The 20,497-nt window shown below is 49.5% G+C and overlaps 1 protein-coding gene across 1 annotated transcript; it reads right to left on the reverse strand.

Moving 5' to 3' along the window:
• Positions 1 to 357: 357 nt before the first annotated feature.
• On the reverse strand, positions 358 to 8,939 carry GPX3 (glutathione peroxidase 3). The gene is made up of 5 exons (XM_043600998.1): positions 8,769 to 8,939; positions 3,996 to 4,149; positions 2,393 to 2,510; positions 1,838 to 1,937; positions 358 to 1,423 (listed from the first exon to the last, which is right to left on the reverse strand). The coding sequence occupies exons 1-5, from the start codon at positions 8,853 to 8,855 to the stop codon at positions 1,202 to 1,204; spliced, it is 681 nt and encodes a 226-aa protein (XP_043456933.1). The 5' UTR covers positions 8,856 to 8,939; the 3' UTR covers positions 358 to 1,201.
• Between the last annotated feature and the right edge of the window lie 11,558 nt (positions 8,940 to 20,497).

Raw genomic sequence — 20,497 nt, forward strand, 5'->3', positions numbered from 1 at the left:
GACAGAATCTGGGCTGAGAGGTGACCTGGGTTTGTATTCCAGTCCTGCCCCTCACCTACCAGAAGACCCTGGGCGAGGCTGGCCCTTCTGTGAGCCTCAGTTTCCTCGCCTGTCAAATGGAACACTTCATCTCAGCTCCAGCTGCCTGGAGAAATGTGGGAGGGAACGAGAGCGGATATGAACTGGATTTATAAACTCCAAATGCCGAGTTAGAGAAGCAGAGTGGGCTGGGCCTAGGTAGAAACCAAACAGCAGGCGCCCAAAGCACTCCCTCCAATTCTTTTTCCTTCCTTCTGCTCCCTCCCACCCTCCCCAGCTAGGGTGGCCCCATGGAGGAAGCACCACAGTAGGCTCAGCTGCTGCAGAAAGGCCTTTACTGGGAACACAGGGGTGAGTCTAATACCAAGAGCCAGGGTGAGGGGAGAGGGCACATCCTGCAGAAAAGCAGGGGTGGCATCCCTGCCCAGGGGCCTCAGCCTGAATGCACTAAGGGCTGGCCCTTCGGACAGGCTCAGGGGAGGTCCGCCCACAAGGGCTTCGGGCCCCTCCTTCATGGAGACGCCATCCCTGACACGGGACGTGGCCCTTCTTCTCACGTCTGCCTCGGCTGCTCTCAGGGAGCACCGTGGGGTGGGGGAGGGGGCTTGGGAGGGCCCCTCAGGAAGGAGCGAGGCTGCATGATGGAGAGGGGGAAGATTGGGCAGTGTGGTAGACCCAGAAACTTCTGGGCACTTCAATGGTGAGATTTGGAGGCAGTGGGAGATGCCGGCCCCAAGGTTGAGGTCCGGGTCAGAGCAGAACAGTTGGATCTGGATCTGGTTTTAACTTGGGCTCCACTGAAAGTGAATGGCTCTCACTGGAACAGAGAACTGGAGAGAAAGGGGAGTTCTCCAGCACTCTCCATAACACACAGCTGTGGGCACACAAACGGTTCACGTCCCCCGTATTTGCGCAGGTAGACAGCGGTGGGTGTACCCATGCACACGCACGGTCACACACACCTGGAGGCACGTGTGCAGACACCCACATGCGCAGCAGTACAGACGACAATCGTACGCGCACGTTTGGGTCAGGTCGGGGCCTTGTATATTAGTAAGGGGTCTGTGGCGGGAGTGTGTTGTGGTTAGAGAAATGGGTTCCTTCCTGAACAGAGTCCCTCCCCAGCCCCTGCATGGTGGACACAGGGTGGGGCAGGCCTGATTTACTTCCCGTTAACTGTCAGGGCCGCCTGCCGCCTCATGTAGGCCAGGATGTCCATCTTGACGGTGCTGACCGTGGTCCGGTGGTACCAGCGCATGAGGGGCACGCCATCTGGCCCCACCAGGAACTTCTCAAAGTTCCAGCGGATGTCATGGACCTTCATGGGTTCCCAGAAGAGGCGGTTAGGTGAGCCCAGGAGCTCCGAGGTGGGTGGGCAGGAGTTCTGCAACAGGGATGAGACTGGTGTCAACCTTGCGTGGGGCCCTCCCCACCTCCCGCCCTGGGCCTTCCTGGCAGGTAGGGGAACAGCCTGGCACTGCGAAAAGAATACCAGTTTGGGAGATGAAAGTGGGGTCCTGGGACCAGCAGTGGCTTTAGCAGGTTGTGAGACTCTTAGCCAATCACTTGTGGGGCCCTGCTTGGGCCTTATCTACAAAATGGGCTGTTGAGAGCCTAGTGTCTGCAGAGTCTTATGGTTGCAATGATAGATGCCAAGAAACTCCCCCAGAACCCAGAAGCAGGGGAGGGTGGCCCAGGCCTTGTCTCTGCATGGGTGGGAACAGGAGTGGCTGCAGCCCTGTTCAGAGCCGGTGTCAGCCGGGCCAAGAGACGCCCGCAGAGGTGACTGTATACTCACCTTCAGGAACGTGTAGAACTTCTGCTCTTTCTCCCCGTTCACATCCCCTTTCTCAAAGAGTTGGAAATTGGGGACAAAGCCCCCACCTGGTCGGACATGCCTACAAACAATATTCTTATGTGGGTCCCAAGGAGATGGGCACAGGCCCAGAAATGACAAGGAAGGGACTGAACAGGGAGGGGGTGTTGGGAATCTGGATTTTATTCCACACCAGGCAGCTGGAGCTGATATTGAATGGGCATAGGCATAGTGTGGGTCTGCAAGCTTCTTTTTCCAGTTTGGTACCTTCTCAGTAACCCTGTCCCCTGCCTACACTCTTCCCCCACCCACCCCTGCCATCCCATCGTGCACTCACATGCAGTCATCCCTGTCCCTGACCCCTCTTTCGTTCATTTCAATGAATGGGGTTCCTAGAAGGGGAGCATTGTTCTTGGTGGCTGAGTATCTGTCACGAGTAGGGGCCAATGCAAGAGATGCCTGGTGCTTAGGGGGAGGCACAGGGCGGGGCTGTGCTTTCTCAGAGGAGCTTTCTCGGGACACGAAGCAAGCACTCACTTGAGGCTGGGTAGGATTTCCGAGTTTTCTCCTGGTTCCTGTTTTCCAAATTGGTTGCAGGGGAAGCCCAGAATGACCAGACCAAATGGTGCAAGCTCTTCCTGTAGTGCATTCAGTTCTGGGCCAGGGAAAAAGAGGGCAGAGGTGAAGGTACTCTATCAAAGAGCCCCGCGTCATCCGTACCACTCCTCCTGCTCTCCCATTGGATAGCTGAAATCATTGAGGCCTGACAGGGGAAGGGCCTTGCCCAAGATCTCCCAGGGAGTGTGGCACCACTGGGATGCGAGTCCCATCCTCCTGACTCCAGTCTGGTTGGGTTGGAGGTCTGGGGAGAATCGAGAGCAATACTCTTCCTCAAATCAGTAGTCAGTCACCTGCCCACTGCCACTGGGCCAGTAAGCCGAGGGCTCCTGCCAGACTGTCGGGATTGAGTTGCCTAGACCAAGAGCCATACATCCCTGGGCAGAAGACAGGATTTCCTGGGGAGGGGGTGGGAGATGGGCGGGGCCATCACCACCCTCCCATACTTCCCCAGCTTGAGAATCAAAGGGAGGCCCTGGCCCAGCACCCTAGTCCCCTCGGTGCACCTGGTGCACCTGGCCTCTCATGCAGTTGCCAGCACCCAGCCCATCTCTTGCACAAACACTCTGCTCTCTTCCAAGAGCTACACAGAAGCATTCTAGCCAGAGCACCCAGTGCCCACTGGGCCATCCAGCCTGCGTCATTCCACGTTCAGGAATTTGCCTGAGACTGGCAGGCAGACATTCAGGGTCAGGTTGCCCTTGCTTCCCCCAGCCCCATCAGCAGACTGTGCTCAGCCCCAGAGCATTTTCCTGTGGGTAACGTCAGATTCCTTTGGCCTGCCTGTTCCCCCAGGTTGTTGACTCTTAGCCCCAGCTGAGAAGAAAGGAGGGAGGATACGAGGATCATGAAATCTTGGTGAAACACCTCATACAGCCACTGACACACAACTGGGGGCCTCAGCCCAACTGTCTGCTTTCCAGAAAGGGGCCAAGAGAGGCACCAGGGCAGATGGGAAATTCAGGATAAAGCTACCATTTCTTACTCCAGTGAAAGGACACTCCAGGTACAAAACAAATCTCTTCCATCTCGCTGCTTTTGGGGCAGTTGAGGTACCCAGGGAGGAAGGATTACTGGGAATCTTCTAGAAGACGTCTGAAGGTGATCAGACCTTGGGCTTACATAATCTTCACAAAAACACGGAACACAGGGGCGCTTCGGTGGCTCCGTCGGTTAAGTGTCCGACTGCAGCTCAGGTCATGATCTCACGGTTTGTGAGTTTGAGCCCCGCATCAAAACTCTGTGCTGACAGCTCAGAGCTTGCGGCCTGCATTGGGTTCTGTTTCCCTTTCTCTCTGCCCCTCCCCCACTCGTGCTCTGTCTCTCTCTGGCTCTCAAAAGTAAATAAAAACATTAAAAAATTAAAAAAAAAAACCCATGGAACACAGTAGAACTGGGATACACGGTTTCGCATTTCATGATCAGTCACCCCTCTCCCCTTGCATCAAAAATGCTCCTGTGATTGAAATGTGCCCAACTGGCAGAAACAGCCCCAGAGCAGGGAGGGAAAGTGGGCTCTTACCAACGTACTGGCCTGTTAGGCCTCAGTAGCTGGCCACGTTGACAAACAGGATGTATTTGCCAGCATACTGCTTAAAAGGGATGTACTCCTCCCCATCGATGGTCAGGGCTCCGTACTCATAGATAGTGCCGCTCCCGCCAGCGTGGCAGTCCGTCTGAAACACAGGAAGACCGGCACCCGGGAGCAGTTAGAGCTGGAAGGGAACCTGGCATCTCCGTTTTCAAGACAATAAAAGATACCAGTAAGGGGGAGTGACTTTCCCAAGACCACTCCAGAGCGGACCAGAACCGAGCTCTAATCCCTTATGCAAAGGGATGATTACGAAAGCACTTAATCGTCTGGTGAGCGTATGGAAACCGGGAGAATGATTTACGGTGACCATTACTTCCACTTCACATGCCAATTTGTGAACATTTGCCAGGCTTGGAGGGAGACCATGCTGGTGCTGGAGGTTGCATTTCTGGGTGCTGATGGAGACTCCTGGCATGGCCAGTGCAACCAGCCAGGCAAGTGATGATGTGGGCCTGAATGACAGCATTGTGGAAGAGGGACTGGACAGAAAGGAGGAAGTGGCAGTGTAGAAAGGGGTGATTCGGAGGTTCCAAATCCGGAGGGCTGGAAAGCTGAGGCTGTTGCTATAAAACAGGGAAGCAGGAGGAACCAGGAAGGGGAAAGGCCTGCTGAGAGGATTTGGCACCACGGCAAGGGGAAAGCCTGGCACATATGAGACGTTCCCTGTGAGTGTGCAGCTGAGACGACTGTTATGCCTCCCTCTTTGCTGCCCTACCCCCAGTCAACCTTCAGAACAAGTAGCCAACAATGGACTCTGAGGTGGGGAACCTGGGGTCCTCGTCCAGCTCTGCCACCAACACTTTGTGTGGTCTGGTGCTAGCCCTTTCTCTGGGCTGGGTCTCTGTTTCCTCTTTCATAAGATGAGAACCTCGAACTGGACCAGCTTTGCTCAACCCTGCTGACTTGTCAGCGTCACTATCAGGAGAGGAGGAGTGGGATCCCTGCCAACCAGCACGACATTGCATCAGACCCTTCTCTGTGCCCGCCCTGGCTCTGGTACAGACTACGAAAATCTGGGTCTGCTCTCGAAAGGGTGACTCGGCATCAATAACACAATCAGCAGAGGCGCTGGTCATGATGGGAAAGGAAAATGTTGCCACCACTGTAGCAGGAAATCTCTGGCCCTAATGTCATAGGAGAGGGGTCGCAAGACAATAAAACAAATCAAATGCAAACCACCATTATAGACCAGGAGAGACAGAGACAGGTGGTTGGAGTTACAGAAGCAAATCCACACCCTCTCCTCCCCATCAACCAAGAAGACTTCCTGTAGGCGAGGTACCTGGGCCCAGTTGGGCAAAGGGAGTCATCTGGCTTAGCAGGGTGTGGCCCCAGGACAGTACAGAAAAGCCACCCTCTGTCTGGAAGATGCCGCAGGCCTGCTGAGCCAGATGAGGCAGGGCTCCCTCCAACAAGCCAATCCCTGAGAGCTGCAAACTCTCTTCTTGGCTTCGATGCAAATTCCCTGCTTTCCATGAGGCTGATATTCCATGCCCTGTGATTTCTGGTGGGTGCTGGAGGCAGGCCTGAGAACTAAGCTCAACATTCCTCTAGCCCTTGGGCCTCCTTGGCCCCAGTTGGGTCGGTTCCACCACAAAATACAGACAAACAGGACACAACAAACATAGCCCAGCTGACCACAGAGGTCTAGCAGCCAGAAGGAAAGGCCTCCCTACACGTCTCTCCAGCCTCTCCAGCTCTTCCAAAACTCCACCCTAATCCAAAAACAAATTCTGGGAAATGGAGAGAACAAAAGCCAAGAGGTTGTCTAAATAATGGAAGCTTGTAAACAACGGGAGGATCAGCTTCTGGGCACAGCTTCGGGCTGGGGGTGGGGCAAGGGGAACCTCTTCTCACTAGGTTTTAGACGTGGCTGGCTCTGGGACCCCAGGGCAAGTGAGCCAATTTTACTCTCCAAGCCTCAGTCAGCTGACAGGGGAGGATATTACCACCCACCTCCCAAAATGGCTGTAAGAATCTATAGGCAGATCAAAGAAGTCTGGAAGACCTCTTGGAGAGAAATCCCCACGTCGAGGGATGGATACTGGTTATTCTGCCTGAGGCTAGGGTAAAGGGCCCTGATGTCCCTACATTATTGTGAAGAGGCCTTTGATGTTCCCCAGCCAGTGTAAAGAAGACGACGCACTGTGCAAGGTGTCTCCAGGAGAAGGGATGATGACAAAGCCTCCGAGCTTTCTAGTGGGGACAGTGAGGCCAGGGTTGTGGATTCAGACTGATGGGAGTCAGAGGGTGGCCTATGGTGGCGGAAGCCATGGCCTGTACTCACCACTGAGCACTGCTACCCAGTCCTTACGCGAGCTGTGAGCCTCCTTCCCTCGTCTGGGCCCAGGAATGCCAGAGCCCTGCACCTTAAACAGGGAGGCCAAAGGAGATGGTGGGGAGAGGCAGCTCAAGTGCCTCAGGCCTGCCACGGTTGGATGAGACAGGAGAGTGCTGGTGACTTGGGAGCTGGAGGGGGTCTCAGCCAGGACCCCGGCTGGCTTGGGCTTCTGGTCTTGGATCTTTCTCCTCTTCCATCTACCACTCCCATCGATGTGATGGTATGAAAGGAGACCTGGCCTGGGGGCAGGAGACCTGAGTTCTGGGCCTGGTCAGGACTCCTGTAACCACTCTTTCCCTTCTGTGGGGCTCTGGCTCCTCGCCTGTCAGATAGGCTCAGATTCAGTGCTGTCTTAAGGGCTCTTCAGTTCTGTCAGCCTGTGGTTCCATGATTCTCTCTGCCTGCTTTAGTCACCTAGAAACCAGCGGTTACTAGGATCCTATGCACGTCAGCAGCTGTTACCCTTCTTCAGCTTCTGCAAAGTCCTTCTGCACAGCAAGTACAGAGAGCCTGGGTGGCTTTAAGCTGGACTGGAGAGGGGACACAGCAAGGAAAGGAGGATTCGTTTTGTTATCCAAGCTCCTCCCTTTGAACTGGGAGGAGGCAGCCAACCCTTTGAGACTGTCACCTACTGTCTATCCCATTCCTCACAGGCCCCCCATCCTATCCCTTGGCCCTGGAGTTGGGAGGTAAGGTAGGTGGTTGAGTCTTAGAATCCAGCACTATGACATTTCGACTCTCTAAGGGCCTGGGTGGAGAGATGCACATACCCAGCCTGTTAGCCAACAGGTCCTAGCTGGTTTGTATCTGATAGGATCATACCTCACCCTAAGACTTCTCTAGACCATACCCATCCTGTTCTCTCTGAATCCATCAATTCCTCCCCAGACAACACATGGCTATGATGAGTTATTCACGGGGTCCACATTCTTACCCCCGGCCTTCTTGAGTCAGGGCCCAATCTTCTCTTCTCTGGTTCTCCCCAAACAGGGTAAAGGATTGACTCCATGGCACTGGGCTGCCTACCCCTACCTCTACCCCACACCACCATCTTGAAACTCAGTCCCATCTCTGCCCTAGAAAATGAGTTGGGGATAATGAACAGGGCTGGATACAAAGGAGGAGGCATGGAAGAGGTGGCTTCATGGCCATCCAATTTCTATGCTTACTCCAAAGAGAAACAGACTGAATAGGATTTAGCTGAGGACAGGACAGGGGGATAGAAACATACAGAAGGAACCCTGTGCTTGGAAAGGGCTAACTGAATAGTGAATAGAACTTTGGAAATAGAATTATGAACTCCTCAGATATTAAAATAAAAACCCAGAAGATTTTAGAAACACAGAAGCTCAAAGCTTCTCTTGAGCTTACACAAGCATGTGGGGTGTGTGTGTGTGTGTGTGTGTGTGTGTGTGTGTGTGATGTGTATTGGGAGGGTAAAGACAGAAATCTCTCTGTTTGGGTCTATCCCTTTGCCTGGTTTCAGCTTCCCACCCTGGAAGAGATCTACTGGGCCCACCTTGGCATACGCTGTCCAAAGACATAAGGATGCTGGTTCACCCCACTCCTGGCCTCAGCATCCCCACCCTACCTAAGGCTTTGCTCAGGCCACTATGGGCAGTGGGTGTGGGTAGTGAGGCTGCCCCAGAACTCTGCCCAGACCTTCAAGGTAGATTTTGCAGCTTCTCCAAGCATCCTCTCTGAAACCATCAGCTTCATTGTGCCCCTGACCACCCCCACACCCGTCCCCACCGATGGAGAAACTGAGGCCCAGAAAGGATTGAAGATCTAGCCAGAGTGCTGAGTGGTGTCACAGATCTCTACGCCTTCTACCGACGCCCTGGAATCCAAGTGGGCATTTCTACCTGCGTTAATTCTTGAGCTAGAAGAGCCCCCACCACAATTCTTTGAGACGGGAACTACCCAGCTCCTTCCCTTTCTCCTAGCCTGTCAGTCACCCCCGGGAACCTCCGCAGCCAACCCAGACCCCGGGTCTCTGCGCCCCCGCCCCCTTCAGGCCCGACTGGAGGGGAGTAGCTGAAGACAGTCGTGTCATGCATGTAGCAAGGCGACTCTGAGGCAGCTGTGGGGCAGAAGGGGTCAACTCGGCGAGAATGCCCCTCCTCCCTATACATTCTGCCCACCGGGGCACCCAGATCACCCATAGATGGAGCTGTGAAGACCCGCGCTCCGGGTGGGGGTCCCGGCGGCGGAGAGGGAGGAACCGGAGTTAAGGGTCCTCGCACCAGGTGTTGCCCTTCTGGAGGGGAGCCTGGGAAGAGGGGTGCCTCGCCACCGAGAAATGGACACCTGGGGGCTCTGCTCGTCCCGCCAGGTCCCCACCCCGGAGGCTCACTCACCTTGGACTTCTCCTGCCCCCGGCTCGGCGGGACGAAGCCAGCCAGGAGCAGGGAGAGAAGACAGGACGCCCGCAACAGGCGGGCCATGGCGGGCTGGGGGCGCGTCTCGGGCTCGCCTGAGACGCGGTCTGATCCCGGGCCACCGCCGTCTGAGGTGTCCGACGCTCCCAGCCACCTTTCAAGCCCTCAGCGATGACCAATCCGCGGCCGGGCCGGAGTCCCTGTAGCCAATCGCAGGGCGACTGGCACTTCGGGGGCGGGCACTCCTTCTCCTCCCCAGGCTCCGGGCGACAGTGACATAAGCAAGTCTGGGCAGAGATGGGAGCTGGTCCTGGTGAACCCATGGGGCGGCCCCCTCTTCTTTCTGCTCTAAAGTGCAGGAGGAAGCAGGCACAATATCCTCCAGCACAGCCAGGGGAAAGGCCTTTAAATAGCACCGAGGAAATAATGCAAGGCTCAATCCTAGGAAGCATTTCTTAGCCCTAGGTTTTAAAACACTCGTGGTGTGCCCTCTCTCCTCTTTCCTCCATTCCAGTTGAAGGGATGTTGAGGATTAAAAATGTCTGCAAGATCTGACGTGAGCCTTCAGGAACATTTTCTCCGTGCAGGTTCAGTGCTTAAGAAGCAAACAGTGGGTGCCCACGGATTTTGCGTGAGGTACACTGGGGTACCTCAACTGATGTGGGAGCAGAAAGTACATTTGCTCACTGTGTAGTCTTGAATGCGTCGCTTTCCCCCTCTGGGTCTTGGTTTCCCCAACTGTGTAATGATGGGACTAGTTGTTGACCTCCTGAAGACCTTCTGGTTCTAAAATAAGTGACAGACCTAGAACAGAAGTTCCTGGAGAGCAGAGACCAAAACCACCACCTGGAACAGGGCCCAGAACACAGGTGCTTAATATTTGTTGCATTAATCAATCAAATAATTCATTTCTCTGCTTGGGGAGAACTGCTGATGAAGTCAGGCAGCTCTAGGTCTGGGCTGTCTTGTATGATCCTGCTCGTAGATAGGGGAATGCGTTGGGATCAGTGCATTCCCAAATCTGCCCAACTACCAGAGTCACCTGGGAAGCTTATGACACATTCCCAGGCCCCACTGGAATCACTGTATTAGAATCTCCAGGGGCAGAGGCCAAGAATCTGCCTTCAGACATGTTCCAAACATGATTCTGAGGCAGATGATTCTCTGTCTTCTAGTGGAGAAGTGCCTTGAGATAGCATGCCTTTACTATAATGGAAGATACTGTCTGCATGGGAATCTGGAACTTCTGTCTCAAGTCCCATATTCTCTGTAAAGCCTTCCTTACTTCAGATCACAGCCTGTTGAAGGAAAGGGAACCTTGAAGGCCAGGAAGTCTTTCAATGAGTTAAAGCGCAGGTGCATTTGAATAATGACTGACACAGAGTCATTAAATGTTAGTGCTCAATAAATGTTATTCAGCCGCCTCCTTTCACTGAAGCCTAGAGATGGAGAACAATTTGTCCAAGTTCCCATAGTAAATCGGTGGCAGAGAGGGAACCAGAATCAAGATCTCTACACTCCAGTCTCAGGCACTCTCCACTTTGTTTTGTTGTCTTTTGAAGGTTATATTTACCCAAAGATACAAAAATGTCTGGATACCTAGCAGTTTGTCAGAAACCCATTGTTCATTATCATTAGTAGGCATCTAATGACCCTGAAAATATGTGCCTAGCATCATGTTAACACCACGAGAGATGTCAGAGAGTTTTCTGGAAGTTACAGTCTCAGCCCTCCAGGTGTGTCCAACAGAGCCAGGACGAGGATGAGGCAAGTGGGCACCTAGGGTCTTGCAAACGCACAGCTGGCACCTGAGAGTGAGTGTCTCCTTAAATTTTGTACTCTGTGTGCCTGACTTGCCTCATCCTAGTCCCAGACCTGGTGTTCACTTTCTTCGGGGGAAAGAAGAAGAAGCCAGAGGCCTGAGGCTTACTGTGGGGCCTCACACAGATTACTTTCCTTCTCTGGGCCTCAGAGTCTTTGACAGTGTCTCATATGGATGGTCTTTGTGGCTCTACAGTTCTAAGGGTCTGAGGAAGGCCTGTGCTGCACCAAACTCAGGAGTACTAGCTTCACGGACAGTGGGCTGGGGGTCAGGCGAGCACGGCCTGGCACTGAGGATAGCCTGCACACTGCTTTCAAAAGAGGGCTGAGACTTCCCACCAAGAAGACGAAGACAAACATGAGAAGAGTACGCCCCCGCCTTCTCACCGCCCACATTTTTAGCTCATTTGGTTGATTTGTTCCCAGAACCCTATGTTTTGAAAGATGTTATTCTCCACTGGGCTGTTTCCTCTTGCTCTCAGGTTGAAGTCCAAATTCCTTAGCGCTTCAGACAATGTCCTCAAAATCCAGCCGCACTCCTCTCATTCTACCCCGGCTGTGCTGGACCTTTTTTCAGTTCTTCCAATGTGCCATTCTCTCTTGCCTCCAGGTTTTGTCTAGGCTGTCCCCCCCGCCTGGAGCACTCTACATTCTCTCCTTAACTGGTTCTCTCCTACCATTTTTCAGGTCTCCACTTTTGTTCAGGTCCCCTTGCTTTAGTATTGTTCCTAGGGCATCTGATACTTTCTATATCAACCCTTTGTTGTCCTTTATCATCATTTCTTGTTTACTTTCTACCCTAAGTCACAAGGTCCACAAGAGCTTCATTCCCACAACTTTGCACAGGGCTTCCTACATGGTAGATGCTCAGTAAATATTAAATAAGTGAATGTTAAATAAAATGCCACTTAGCATATAGAATAAGTGGAACTTCAGGTCAACACGTGCTAACAGTCTGAGCAGACAAAACTGGTGTGATTCTAGCTGCTAGTAAGATTCGAGACATGTGAGTTACTGAGTTATCACAGGAGAGTAAACGATTTGCATTGAGTTTCAGGAGAGGAAGGGTGGAAACAGATGCCGTAGAGGAATCATAAGCCAGTTGTGTTTCCAGCCTGAGAATGTGCTCTCCAGAGTCCCAGACAAATGGGCACCCAGTGCCTCTTCTCCATCCTTTTTGGAGACATAAATAGGGAGCTTACTATTTGGTGGGTAGACAGGGACCACAGATGACTTAAAGGAGGTTTTTAAAAAGTACTGATGCTCTCTGTCTCTGAGGAAGATAGAACATGAGTTAATAAACAAGAGGGGCTATAAAAAGCCAAAACAATGGAAGCCAGCCCTATCACTGCTGAGTAAGCACTGGACTTGGTGATGGGGTCAGCCAGCCCAACTGACGGGTCCAGATGGGGGCAGCAGAAGGGAGGCCCAGCTCCCATCACCTCAGTGCCAATTTCAAACGGTAGCCCTCTTTTGCAATCCAGAAGGGATTGCAGAACCCAGGTGTGGCCCTGTTGCTGCCGGTTGCCTAAATAACTAGCTGATCCAATCTCAGCGTCAGCCTAGAGACAGGGAGTTCTTCAAGAGACGTAGCTAGAGCCCCTACTTTTGAAACGTGGGCCTTTCAAACTCTGGGCACTGGTTTCCTCATCTATGGAGTAAGAAGCTGGACGAGTTGATCTTATTGTTGGACAGTAAGAGTAACAGCCAGCCCCCAGCATCCTGTATGTACCAGATATTGCCTTAGATGTGTTAGCTTTTTGAAAAATCCCTGCAACCTCATGAAGTGGGCAACATCATTATGGCCATTTTGCAGATGAAGAAACTAATACGTAGAGAGGTTAAGTAGCTTTGCTTAAGGTCATGCAGTTTGATAGGTGGTAGAACCAGGATTCTGACCCAGGTATTTTGTCTCCAGAGCTCTTGCCTTTAATCTCTAAGGCTGTGTTGTCCAACATGGCAGCCACCAGCCAGGTGTGGCTAGTGAGTGCCTGGAAGGTGGCTAGTCCAAATTGAGATGTGCTACGCGTATAAAATACACACTGGTTTTAGAAGACTTAGTATGAAAAAGAGAATGTAAAATACCCCAATAGATGTTTGTATCGTTACATGTTAAAATATTAATATTTTATAGATTAGGTTAAAGAAAATGTATTCTTGACATTTATTTCACTTGTTTCTTTTTACATTTTAAAATATGACTGATAGAAAATTTAAAATTACGTAAAATTACATATTAGAGATGTTATATTTCTATTGGACAGTCCTGGTTTAGGCTATATAATCATGAGATTGGTAAAGGATTATGGTTGTCTGTGAAATCCAGGCTTATCTCCTGGGGCGCCTGGGTGGCTCAGTTGGTTAAACATTTGACTTCAGCTCAGGTCATGATCTCATGGTCCTTGAGGACAAGTCCCGCATCTGGGTGAGCTCGAGCCCAGCTTCGGGTGAGCCCCACTTCTCTCTCTCTCCCTCTCTTTCTCTGCCCCTCGCTCACTTGTGCCCTCTCTCTCTCTCTCTCTCTAAGAAAGAAAGAAAGAAAGAAAGAAAGAGGGGAGGGGAGGAAGGGGAGGGGAGGGAAGGGAAGGGAAGGGAAGGGGAGGGGAGGGGAGGGGAGGGGAGGGGAGGGGAGGGAAGGGAAGGGAAGGGAAGGGAAGGGAAGGGAAGGGAAGGGAAATAGAAAGAAAAGCAATCCAGGCTTATCTGCTGTCTGAAGTCCCCAAGATCACATCCAGGTTCAGTGATTCAGGAGGAGGACTCACGGAACTCAGCATATAGTCACACTCATGCTATGACTTATTATAGTGAAAAGTCACAAAGCAAAATCAGCAAAGGAAAAATGTGCATGGGACAAAGTCTGGAGGAAACCAGGCACAGGCTTCCAAGAGTCCTCTCCCAGCTGAGTCACAGTATGTGCTTAATTCCTCTAAGTGAACAGTGGCAACACATGTAATATGTTGTCTGCCAGGGAGGCTCATTAGAGACTAAGTGCCCACGGCTTTTACTGGGGGCTGGCCATGTAGGCATCATCTGTTTAGCATGTGCCAAAATTCCAGACTTCCAGAAGGAAGGCAGGTGCTCAGCATAAACCACACTGTTTGTATAAACAGTTTGGGCACGGTGACCTACTCTTATCAGTTCTGGGAATAGTGGAAATCCTCCTGAAAAACTGAAACTGAAGTTCCCAAATGCCAACCCAAGGGCCAACTGTGCAGATTTTTCTAAGCACAGCAGTCCTGCTACGTTAACTCTTTTCTGCAGATCTCCCAATTAAACTTTACCAGGACCTGGCCTGGCAAATACCAGGTTTGTTGAGCTTTCCTGACATGGGAGTCAGTGATTCCCTCTCACTCCAAAGCCTGCTTAGTTGGAGGGAGACTTGTAAAAAGATAATGAGCCCCTACAGACTATCTCATTCAATTGGCCCTCATCTGAGAGCTGAATCTCTGAGAGGTGAGTGATTTGTCTAGGGCCCCACAGCAAATTCAGGCATCTCTAAGAGTCACACCAGGCTGGATACAGTTCCAAGTTTTCAGTCAAAATGGCCCTTCCATTCTCTGGGATTCCTTATATCTTTCTAGAACCCCAAACTCTTTTTCCCATTTCTTAGTAGTAGTGAGCCCTACCTATGTCTCTGCTAGCCTCACACCACCCACCTCCATCCTTTCTAGGTTATTGTTGGGCTGGGAGACTATGGTGTTGGAGAAGAATAACAACCTTCATAAATAGTCACTTAACAGTGAACAACCCATATCCTACTTCCTGTGGGTTAACTAACAATGCACAAAACCAATGGGGACTAGAAGGAACTAATAAACTCTAGAGCAAACAAGATGAGGTGGGTAGCTTCTCACTGCCCCTCCCTCCCTCTTCTCCCAACATGACCACAGCCAAGAAAAGGCCAGGTCAGGTCTGTATCATTCCTACCCCTTCCCCAACTCAGAAGGTTCATGCCAAGGGGGCTTGTGAGGTATACTTGAGAAGGTTTTGGAGTGAGAGTCTGGAGTCCTGATCCTATCTTAGTATGTCCCATAGACTAGTCCCTTCTCTCTGAACCTTGCAATCCCTCCAACTCTGAAATGAGGAAAACAGAATTCTGGGCCTTTGTCCATCCCAGGAAGTCTGTGATGTGCCATTTCTCATGAACTGACCCCAGGGGAGGAGTCCATGAAGATAAATGCGGTGGTGCCCAGGAGAGTCTGCCCAGTCAGGGGTGGGTTATAGGGTGAGGGTGGACTGTGGGTAAATCATATTGTCTCTTTCTTTGTGGGTACCATCACCCTCAAATGGTTATTTTGATTTGAAATGAGTGAGGCACTTAGTTCAGAGTCTGCATATCACCACTGCCATCCACATCCCCTGCAAGATGAAGAGGTTGAGCCCCGCACCTCTGGGCCCTAACCTTATTAAGACACACTCTACCACCAGCTGGCTGGGTAACTTCAGCCAAAGCAGAGCCACCCCTCTAGGGTGTGACCTTCCCCCTGGAAGGTGTTAAATGGGGTCCACGCTTTCAGCCTTGCTTGCTCAGTAAGCCTTTTAGGGGGCGCTGATAGATCGTTGGAACAGGAAGAAACTAGAGCAAGAACTCTAAGAACTGAGGAGGTTTTTTCTCCCCCTTCCAATTCATTCTTTGTCTCCAGAGCCATGCCTTGTCAGTGCCTTTTCCTCGTCTTACTGAGCTCTTAAAATTACTAAACTAAGTATTCCACAAGCACATTAGTAAACAACAGGTGTTTGTTAAGCACTTACTATGTGCTATGCACTATGCTTACTGCTGAGGACTCAGAGTGAACAAGAGATTCTTGCCCACAAGAGGCTTACAGTCTGGTGGCGAGGTGAAGACAAACCAGCTGTGCAGGGTGATGGACACTCTCACAGGGGAAAGTGGCAGCACAGAAAGGGAAACCTAACTCAGATGAGTGGCTGCATGGCTGGCTTCCAGGTGGAAGTAACTAGTAATCTGGGCAGGAGCAGGACGACTCCTTCATGGGTGAGACATGGGAAAGAGTGGGGTTGAAGGAACCACTGGATCGAAGACTGACTAACCTCTTCCAGCTTTTATACTCCGTGTTCCTCATGGCTAAAGCAGAGAGTTCAAGGAGAAAAGTGACTCAAGGTAAGGCTGGAGAGGTAAACAAGGGCAGATGGAGATGGGCTTTGATGATCTTGGACTTTATCCTGAAGACAGCAGACAGAAAAAGCCTCCTTCCTCACATCACTTTGTTTTGTTATTCTTTTATTTCTTTTCACAATTTTAAGTGATCTCATTCATTTATTTTTATCTACCTATTTATGGTCTATTCTATTCTCCTCCCAAGAAGAATGTAAACAACATGGGTGGGGGCCAGGATTAGGGAGATGGGATGGGTGGAGGGGGAAAAGGGAAGGGCAAACAGATTTTAAATACCCATTGTGTGTGCTAAACACAGTGCTGGGCACCTTCTCCCATGTATATTCTTTGAGGAGGGTCCCATTATGGCCCCCATTGTACAAGGGAGGAAACTGAGACTCAGAGGGATGAATTGCCTACCCAAAATTATCAAGTGTGTCTAATGTGAAAATGGATCCTCTTTTCATTATGGAAGAAAGGGTGATGGAAGGGGATAGGAGAGGAGAAAGGAAAGAGGAGGAGAGCCATCACAGGGAGAAAGAAGGAAGGGAGGAGAGGGCAATGGGCCCAGAGTTGTTCTTGAATCCCAGAAGATTGACAGGGGCATGTTTATGAGAAACCTCAACAGTCAGAAAGAGCATGACCTCCTAGCCTGCCTGTTCCTGCCCCGTGACTGCTCTAGGCTATAAACAGCCTGTTTATTAACCCCAGGAAACTGGCTCCTCTGCCACTTAGCTTTATCTTCTGGGATGGGCGGGCTTGGAGAGCAGGGGCGCCTGGCCAAGAGTCTCCAGACTAGGAGGAGTGGCGGTTAGAAAGTCAATGATCCTTTAAGAGCGGGGTCAAAAGAAGCCACAGAGAGCACACAATCTGTCTACATCCACCCCCTTGTAGATTTGCTCCAGGCTGCATGGTGGGTTAATGGGCCCTAAGAACCCTTGACCCAATAGTTGCCACTTTAAGGGAATTAAGCTTGACTCAGCTCATTATTTTCCCTAATGACCACCATCATTAGAGCACTGTGGTGAAATCAAATGAAATAATGGCTATAAAGGCCCTTGGCAAACTGCACCCCCCTGAGCATTTGAGAATTTGTTCCCAGTCCAGTCCCTCATGCCTCCCCAATCACCACACCTGCTATTCAATCCCTTAGGACAAATTCACACAGTGACACACACACACACACACACTCTCTCTCTCTCTCTCTCTCTCTTTCTCACTCTCTCTTTCACTTACCCACCACATGATTACCACCACACAGCAGGTCTCAACTGAAATGAGGGTTATAATAGTACTTATCTACTAGGTTGTTGGAAGGATTAAACGAGATACTTCTATGAAGGTTAGCACTGTGCCTGGCACCTCCATGTGCTCACTCAGTGTTAGCTACACCTATGCCGAGTGTCCCTTGAGAAATTCCATTAAAAGTCTCCCACAGCAAGTAGCCTGGAATGGGAATATTTTTGAATGGGGAAAAAGATGTGGCTGGTATGTGCTGGGGCTGGAATAAGAGGAAGTAGGTTTCATAGACAGTTTGAAGAACTGGAATGAGAATACCAAGAACCCTGTGGAATTTCTGGGAAAGGGAGGGTATGTCCAAACACAAGAACTGGATAAAAAGTCTGAGGATGTTTACAATTCAGAAAGAACAGCACAAACACCATCTAGTTCCAAGGCAAGTGGTAGGACGTGGTGACCTTTCAAGGACACAGGAACTTGTGGCCGTAATTGAAAGGTGTTGAAAACTAGCCGAACTCACAGGGCTCATCCTGCTGGCCTCTGCTCCAGAATTGGTGAGTGTGGAGGATCCCCTCCCCCTCCACTTGCACTTCCAGAAACTTCTCTCAGTGTTCCCAATAATACTGCCCTCCCTTGAGTCTTAGAATCTGTCCCTGTCTTTTCCTTTCTCTCTTAGTCCCACTGGATCTATATATTTTTGAACAGTTTGAGAATTTTTATTCATATAAGTAATACACGATTACATTCTTATAAAATTAAAACTTGATAACTAAGGTGACAATCCCATTCCACCCTTTCTGCTTTCCATTTTTGTCACAACTCTTCTCTAGCATAATTAGCAGTAGGCTTATTCTTCCAGACTTTTCTCTCTGCCTACACATGCATTGCTTAAAATATATATGTGACAGCTTTTTTTGTTTGTTTACCTTTTTTTTCCCATAAGTATTATGACACATTATTATTGTGCTACAATTTGCTTTCCCCATCCACTATATGTTTGGGAAATCTGTCCATGCTAGCATTTTTAATCTAATTAATTATTAACCACTGCACAATGTGGGTGTTTTATGGTTTATTTGCTAGCTCCTCCCGTCACCCATCCTTTCACTGACGCAGACAATGCTGCCTGAACATCCTTCATCCACCTTGTGCACATGCAATTTTATTTTTCTGTGACAGAAATCTGGCAGTGGAATTACAGGTTATTGGGGTAAGAACATCCCCTGCGGAATCTTAAGTATAAATTCTCCCTAGCTGGTTCCTGGGGCCACATCTTGTGATTCTCAGGTACCATATCTAAAGCACCAGCTTCCTATTTTGAGCTTCCCAGGGAGCATCTCCACCAGAGCTCCCTCAATCTCACATAAGAAAAGTGACCTCATCTCTTCTTCCCTCCCTGCAGCCCCTCTTCTGGAATATATATTCACCTTCTCCCTGTTGCCCAGACATGGAAACTTTAATCATACTGTTCTCCTCTCTCCCTCCAACGTCTAGTGAGATGTCACATCCTGTGGATTTTATCTCAGTAATGTCTTTTGGTCCTCATTCCTTCTCTGGTTATCTTTGGCCAGGATTATTTTAACAGTCTCCTAACTAGTCTTCTTATGCAATCCAACAATTTAATCTTTATAAAGCATGGGTCAAGTCATTGTCTTTGGTTGGTTCCCCCCTGAATACGAAATCCAGTAGGATCTCCTTGGCTCGCTCTTCCCAGACTTCTCCAATCTGACTCAGCTTTCTCCTTCTAGTTTTGATCTCTTCAGATTCCTCCTCTTTCAACCTCCAGGCACACCGACCCCCTTGCGTTTGCAAATGTACTTGTATTTCTGGACTCTAAGACTTCATTTCCATGTTTCCTCTCCTAGAATTCTCTTTCAGAGCTCTGTCTGCTGAAAGCCCACCATCCCTATTGGGTCCTGTCAAACTGATATGAAGGATGCGATTTCCAGTGTTCTCTCACAAACAGCCAGTTTCTTAATTCTCTGACCATCAACTTTCTTTCCTGTGAAAAAGATATAATCCCTTCCAAGTCTATGGGGAATTTCTAACGAGTGCACATAAAGCACTTAGCATGGTGCCTCTTACAGAGGAAATGGTAACTAAACCTTAGCTCTTACTGTTACCATGCCTCTTTTATAAAGCTACGCCTTACTGCAAAGTAACGTTCTTGCCTTCCTGGGCTCTCTCCATTCTGGTGGACATTTAGTCTTTCAGTTATTTATGTAGAAGTCTGTCCTCACACCTGATAACGACCCCTTAAAGGGCAGGGCTTCTCCTATATATTTCTGCATGGTGTCCCAGCACAGTGCCTAGAACTGAATTGAATGTAGGGAGAATCCTTTACTGCTGTCAGCTTTGGAAGTGCAGGGGAATGAAGCGAGCCAGCTCTATGGAATCGGAAGGCAGTTTTGAATCCCACCACAGCACTCACTGGGTGGTGAGAATCTGTACACTTACATCACTTACTCTCCCCCCACCTAGTTTCCTTACCTAGAAAATGGGGGGAAATATTAATATCTACCTCACAAGCTTGGGAGGAGCTTGTGTATGCCAAAGAATTTTCTAGTTGTTTGCTTTTAAAACTTAGCTTGTCCACTCATGGTGGTCTGCTTCCCCCTTGTGGATAAAATTCAAACTGCATATTAAACTCCTAATCCAGAAACCAGAGGTTTATCTCAGCATTGTTTAGATTACTGAAAAACTGAAAACAAACCAGGCCTCCAAATAGGAGTTTGGCTAAATATATTGTGCTACATCCATACAGAATATTATCAAGCCATTTTAATATAATTAGATAGATGTCTATGGTATACTGCTAAAACTCTAGTTATAAACATATAAGCAATGCCCCAAGTTTTCTAAATATCTCTATACATATGAAGGGATAATCCATTAAATGTCTAAATAGTGTTTACTGGGTGGTGGAATTCAGCTTCTTTTCATTTTCTTCTTTACAGTTGGATGTCTGATTTCTCACAATGAGCATATATTTTTGCTATTAGAAAAATAGAGCTCCTTTAATTGTTGGGAAACTTGTCAGTAAAAACAGATACCCATTAGTACCTGTTGTGACAAGCCAATCTGAATCAGGGAGTACTATGAATCATATATTTAAAAAAATATTTTAGGATGCCTGGGTGGCTCAGTAGGTTAAGCATCTGACTTTTGATTTCGGCTCAGGTGATGATCTCATTGTTCATGAGACAGAGCCCAGAGTTGAGCTCTGCACTCAAAGCCATGGAGCCTGCTTGGAATTCTCTCTCTCCCTCTCTCTGTGCCCTTCCCCTGTGTGCACGTGCATCTTATTAACAGGCCGAATCAAAAAGACCATGTGATCATATGTATAGATGCCGAAAATGCAATCAACAAAATTCAGCACCTGCATATAATAAATACACTATAATAGGAATGAATAGTAGGGATAGTAGGAATAGAAGAGAACTGGTACTTCCAGACAATGGAATGTCATTCAGCACTAAAAAGAAATGAGGTATTAAGCCATGAAAAGACACAGAGGAACTTTAAATGCATATAT

The sequence above is a fragment of the Prionailurus bengalensis genome, chromosome A1 (assembly GCF_016509475.1).
Source record: "Prionailurus bengalensis isolate Pbe53 chromosome A1, Fcat_Pben_1.1_paternal_pri, whole genome shotgun sequence".
NCBI classification, from domain to species: Eukaryota; Metazoa; Chordata; class Mammalia; order Carnivora; family Felidae; genus Prionailurus; species Prionailurus bengalensis.